The sequence below is a fragment of the Marmota monax genome, unplaced genomic scaffold (genome assembly GCF_021218885.2).
Source record: "Marmota monax isolate L192 unplaced genomic scaffold, Marmota_monax_Labrador192_F-V1.1 WCK01_AAM20220418_F8-fsc00017, whole genome shotgun sequence".
NCBI classification, from domain to species: Eukaryota; Metazoa; Chordata; class Mammalia; order Rodentia; family Sciuridae; genus Marmota; species Marmota monax.
This window is the reverse complement of record NW_026695241.1, coordinates 25,324,642-25,331,305: the sequence shown is the minus strand read 5'-3', so window position 1 is coordinate 25,331,305 and position 6,664 is coordinate 25,324,642. Positions and strand designations below refer to the sequence as shown.

The 6,664-nt window shown below is 40.4% G+C and overlaps 1 gene segment (V, D, J or C); it reads right to left on the bottom strand.

Moving 5' to 3' along the window:
- Positions 1-1,630: 1,630 nt before the first annotated feature.
- LOC124090411 (T cell receptor alpha variable 19-like) lies at positions 1,631-2,619 on the bottom strand. The segment is given in 2 exon segments: positions 1,631-2,193; positions 2,393-2,619. Coding segments are annotated over 2 exon segments (486 nt in total).
- Positions 2,620-6,664: the final 4,045 nt, after the last annotated feature.

Genomic DNA, 6,664 nt, shown 5'->3' with positions numbered 1-6,664 from the left:
CCTCCTTCTTCTCTCTCTCTCCTTTCCTCTTTCTCTTACCCTCCTCTTTCTACTTTCTTCCCTCTCTTTCTCTTCTCCTTCTTCCTCTTCCTCTCCATTATACCGACATAGAACAGCAACACCTATGTGTTGGTAGCTGGTGACTTCCCAGGTCACTCTCCTCTCTCCCCACTCCCTCTGGCTTCTGGTTATTCCTGTTACACAATCCTGCAGTGGGTGGAACACTATGAAAGTTTATATGACACTCAGTTGTCTTCTTCCAAATATAGAGGGGTAGCTAAAAAGTATTAGGAACTCAAAAAAAAAAAAAGGTGAAATAAGTGATTTGTGAGGCCAGCAAATTTTTGGAAAGAACTATTCAATAGCACTGCCTATTTTAAACCTCTACACTTTGCAGCTAAGGAAACAGATGTTCAAAGAAGTTAATTGCCTTAAAGTCACATTGGTTGTTTATGTAATGATCTCTAAAATTTCAGTTCAGTGTTCTTTCTGCCTGATATTCTGTACTAGATACCACTATAGCCCACTGAATATGACATCTATAAAGGCAGGACTCTTGTTACCTAATGATTTTCTAACACCTACCATAGAAACTAAGCATCTTTCAAATTAATTATACCTTGATGAATATTTTACACTTAAGTTTCCAGACTGGAATATACAGGGTGATACATAAAATCATGTGAAAAAACAGATGTAGTTTAATAAAATGTTAAGTCAGATTTGTCTGTCTTATGGATTTGTTTATAGATACAAATAATTTTTGTAACTAATAATTTGACATTTTAAATTTAGATAAATTTATATTATGAAATAAATGGTGAATTTGCATATTTTGATATGAATATCCATTAAATATTCATAAAAGTCTTTAAAATTCATTAAAGTCTTTACATGTTCCAACAGAACATTTGTCTTCTACCCCAGAGGGCCTAGCATTCATAGATCTCCCATTTTTTTAGGTAAGCAAGAAATCTTGTTCTTATTATGATATTTGAGTTTTAAATGATGACAATCAAATTCAGAGGTTTTTGAAAACATGTGTGGAGAAAAAGAAATAAAATGGTGTTGGCTGCTATGACAGCTGTCATTCTGGCCTTGATCTCTTCTCATGTTCAAACTGGCAGTAATCTGAAGAGAAAGGATGAAGACAAGAGAATCCACAGGTCAGGTCAATTTTTCCACTAATCATCTCCTTTTGTAGGCAGCAATAAAGTTAGATGATTTTACACAATCATAATCATATCACAAAAGGGAGAAGCTAGACAGTGGTAACTTTGGGAACATTTTAAGTCTACTCTGTAGAAAAGGGTGCTAGTATATTATGGGAAAAGTTCTAACTTAATTTAGTCTACTTGATTGATTATCAACTTATTCTACTTGATTAATTATTTTTGAGAAAAAAAAAATACTAAGAAAATTTCTCCAGAAAAAAAGGAAAGGCATTTGTTTTACAAGTGGGTTAAACTTTCTACATACTAATGAATGTATAAATGCATTTATGATTTTAAAAATTTAACAACTCATCAATAAAATGTCTCAAATCCAAATCATACATTTGGCATAAAGGTAATTTGAAAACTTTTTCAACTCAATAAAACCAATATAAGATTAATAAGGTCTCATTAAATTGTATTTTGAAAATAATTTTTGTATGTGCTATAAAACATGATGTTCTATCTGAATCTATCACATAGAACAGGAGCTACAAATCCTTCTCACAAGTGAACATCTGGACATTCTACATGAACTGCACTCAGGTTTCCTTGCCAAACCCCCACCTGTGCTGACACAGCCCCTGCTCCTTCCTGTCTGTGGTGGGGTCTCCCCCCAGAGGCCCTAGCTCTTCTTGAGGTTTTTGTGGGACTCCCACAGGCAGCCTTCTCACTGTGGCCTCTCTCAGGGCACAGAAATACACTGCTGCATCCATGAGCTGTGAGGCTGTGATGATGAGCTGGATGGAACTGGATGCCTTCTGGAAATAGAGGGAATAGCGACCCTCTGTTGCATTTTGCTCATTGTAAGAGCCCTGACGAATAAGGAGAGTCAGTTCACCACTGGGTAGTTGTTTGTACCAGAATAAATAATAAGTAGAATCACTGGTTTCATACACACAGTCCAAGGTCACAGCCTCCTTCTCCACCACAGAAATTGCAGTCTGAGCTTGAATTACCTTCTGGGCCATGCTGGTTCCTGCAGGAGAGAAGAAGAAATAGACTAATCCTTTATCTGGAACTATGAGAGTCAAAAAGATGAAGTGACTGAGGACCCAGTGCTCTGATCCCATTGCCTTTTATTCATCCCTCAGAACCTCATCAGAAAACAAAGATTTTCTCTGCAGGACCTTAAGGGCTGAGGAGAGCCTGCGCCCTGTGCTTGTGCACATTCTTACCAAGACAGATGGAGGCAATGGCTGCTCCCAGCAGGCTGATGGCCAGCATAGTGGTGCTCTTCCCTGAGAGAACTGTTCTGTTTTGTCCCAAATCCAGATCTTAATTCTGCACCCGGTGCCCAAGAGGTACAAGCAAAGTTACTGGGCTATGCACTGCATCTGCTCCAACAGGAAATGCAGTTAGCAGATGTGGAGCAAGTTTGCCTGGGTCCTGTCACATGCTTCCTGTATAGTGGGAGATGCCTGACAGCTCTGAGCAGCTGCTTTATCTTATTATAATTTATTGGGTTGGATAATTTTCAGTATATTCTTTGATGTAAAATGGAGGACTTAAAATTATTATGAACTCTAGTCATGGGCTATCATGGTCATATGTCTTTTGGTCTTACATATGCCTTTTTATTCCTACAGATGGTAGTAAGGTAAAATGTAAAAGCAGAGTTTGGACTCTCTAACAAGAAGGTAAAACTTTTAGTCTCAATCTTTGTTCCTACCTTGCCAGTCATGGAATCTGGCAAAAATCACCAGAAATACTGTATTGTTAGTGAATAATTTCACATCATGTCTCCTGAGTCACAAACTGACACTGACCTCTTCATACATAGCCTCCCTCTATCAACATCCTGCAAAAGATAGATACATTTGTTGTAACTCAAGAAACTGCATGGACCCATCGTTGTCAGCCAGAGTGTGTAGTTTACATTAGGTTTCAATATCAGAGCCAGATGTGAGGTGTCCCCCAAAACCTCACATGTGAAACAATGCAAGAATGTTTACAGGAGAAATGATAGGGTGGTGAGAGCCTCAACCCAATCAGTGAATTAATCCCCTGATAGGGATTAACTGAGTGGCAACTGAAGGTGGATAGTGTGCAGCTGGAGGAGGTGTGGCATTGGGGATTTGGCATTGGGATATATATTTTGTTTCTGGTGAGTAGAGTCTCTCTCTGATTCCTAATCATGTGAGCCACTTCCTTCTGCCATATGTTCTGCCTTACATCAAGCACCAAGGAAAAGCACCAAGGAAAAAGACTGAGTCCTCTGAAACTGTGAGTACTCAAATAAATTTTTCCTTCTCTAAAATTGCTATGGTCAGATCTTTTAGTCACAGCAACAACAATAACAACAACAAGAACAACAAAAAAAAACCTGAACAAAACACCTTCCAATACTGATCAGTCTTTCCTCGTCCTCTGTTGGTATTCAGGGCTTACTTTTTTCCTGATAAAATTAGAATACAAAGAATCATTTGGAGTCAGTGATCAAAATCCTTCAAGTCAAGTGAGGATATAGAAGGCACCTACAGTGAGGATGAGCCTGAGGACATGGAGCCAAGATGGGCAGAGCTGAGCCTGGCTTTGCTGTTCCCTTTCCATATCTCATGACTATTCCAAAATGCTTCCCAAAACCCCCACAAATCTGAACATACTTTTTTCCCACCGCATGGAGAATGTGAAACCACCTAGTCCACCCATGGAGAGGGCTTCTGGGAAGCAGCCCTGACAGGGTTTGCGTCAGGGCTGCAGGTGCCTGCTGATCACTGTGCATCTGTAGCACAGAAGTAAGTGGAAGCGTCTGCAGCCTGGGAAGCCGTGATGGACAGGACGCTTCTTTTGGTGGAGGTGTCCAGGGTGGCTGTTAGTCTTCCACTGTGTTTTTCTCTCTCATTTGAACGTATTAAGATCACCAAAGCAGGACCTTTACCTGAATCCTGTCTATACCACTGCAGAGTGGTAGTACTACTTTTGTAACTGCAGTTCATGGTGGCATTTTCACCCTCCTGGATGGTCAGGACCCGAGGGCTCTCTTCTTCTTGTTGGCTGTTCACCCCTAGGCAGAAATGAGGCCAGAGACCAGAAGTCACTACTGAACTTTCAAATCCTATTCCCCAAATCACAGGAAGATTTTACCTCCAAATCTGGTCTCCCTATTCCCATCTCCACCAGCCCATCACTCACTGGCCAGCTGAAGCCACAGAGTCACCAAACACACTCCCAGGAGTTTCTGCATATTCCTTCCTTATTGGGGTCACAGGAGGCACAGCTCTGGCACCTAAAAAGGAGCCAAGTCCCTCAGTCAGAAGAGTTCCCATTATTGAACATTTATCTAGTCTTCCAGTCCCCTCCCAGAGTCTCGATTTTACCCAGTCAGCAGCAAACTCAATCCTTTGCTTTGAACACACATGCAAGCAAGCAAGCAAGCAAGGGCACATGTGCGCGCACACACTCGCATGCGCACACACACACACACACAGATTGAAAGTAGATCTAAGAAGAGGGAGACACTGACATCTGGTGGTGGCAACATCATCCCTCTGATGGAATGTGCTCTGGATGGTGAAGTGTGCAGAACTGACACAGAAGGAACCTGAAATATAGTCCATTCTCTGCCTACATAGAATTCTGGTTATGGCTTAGTGTAAAAGCAGATACAGTTGTTTCTAGTAAGAACTCAATGAAGGAAGGATGTCAGCACCCAGAAACTACTGGATACCTTTGAGAAGAACTGTTAAGTTTGCCACTCTTACAATTTCTACACATGTATCTTCAAGATGATGTGACTTTTTTTTTGCCTAATGTTGGAATGAAAGTGTATATGACAGACTTTTTATTTTGTGAGAAATTAAGTGGACTGTGATTTGATTAAATTAAAAAGGAACAGATTAGTGAATACCAGGTTTGCCTGGAAATCCCCAATAGGTTCAGGGAACTGGGCTCAAGCCCCTAAGAATGAAGCTTGCTATGCCTAGAATGATACCTGGAAACTGTGAGTCCTCAAATAAACTTTTCCTCCCCTGAAATGGTTCTTTGTCAGATCTTTAAGCCACAGCATGAAAAAGATAACTAAAACTTTTGCATTTATCATAATTATACACATTCATGTGTCTAACAAGATCTGCACTGTTACATTAAAAATATAGTACATAACTTTCAACGTGAGGTACTCCATATTTATATGTTTCCTTCATAAATACTGCTGTCAGCTGCTAAAATCAAACACACTGAGGCATCAGTTGCTACAGTGTCTTGAGTTAGCTGAGCTTATTAAATTCCTCAAACACAAAAAAGACACTTCAGCATAATTATGTAGAAATTAGACCATTTACTTAAAGACTAAAGAATGTTACATTCTAACTGCTAGTCCACCATCCCTTATCCCTGGTATGAGCAATGACAAGGTCTACCAGATACTTTGGGGAAAGCATGTTCAGCTTACTCTCTGTAAAGAAGTTGTGTTCATACACTAGAGTCACCTGGCTTGTCAGAACAATGGTTATTAGTTTTATAAAACCTACAAAACTCAAAATTACCAAAGAAAACAAAGCAAATAGGGTAAGCATTAGCTTTCATTGTGTTTTGTTGAAAATACAGAAAAGGGACTCAGTTTGAAAGGTATAATTTTTACTCTAAATACAACTTTTGAATTTTATCCACAGCTCTCAGCACAGGCCAGTCAGATGTGAATAGTTTAATAGTAATTAACAGAAAATTAAGTTCTTCTATACCCCATGTACAGGATCTCCTGGGGCTTTCAGCCAGCTGTTTCCTAGCTTCACAGAGGGCAGCTCAGCAACAGGACCACTGATGGTGACCAGGGAAGGAATGACACCACTCAAACACTATCACACTCACTTCCTCAACTATGAATTAGTGCTAAGTAACATTTTATCTTCTCTGGCTTAAGAACAATTTCCTTCTAATCAGTCCTACCTATTTTCATGGTAGTTATGAGTTGCTAAAATGTTTAACCAGAAGTCATAACATTAACATGATCTTTTGTAGAAATATTTTAATTGAAAATTTGCCGCAGTCTGGTTGGGCACACAATCACGAGCCACCACACAGCTTGTAGATTCAAACAGCAACTCTTTATTCCCGAACTCACACCAGCCATCTACAATCACGTTCTGGGGAAATCCACGTTCTCTGCCCAAATCCACACCCACTGGGCTTCTGTCTCCCAAAATATACTGTCTGAATCCCGTGAGAACTCAAGGGGAACTCAGGCAGCAGGATACACCCTATTCCCAGCAGGAATAATCTTAAACCTGGAACGCCCTAAACTGGAACGCCCTAAACCCAATTATCCTAAACCAGGAACACCCTAATCCACCCTGGTCCTTTGAGCAAGGTCACCTACATGCAATGTCACTGCAACATGGGGTACGCTGGCAAGGAAATTGTCATACCTACTTGGCTAATGGCTCCCAGCATCTCCCCCCTTCTGATTAATTAAACAACAAGCAATGTGGCTTAAGGACCGTGCCTGGTAG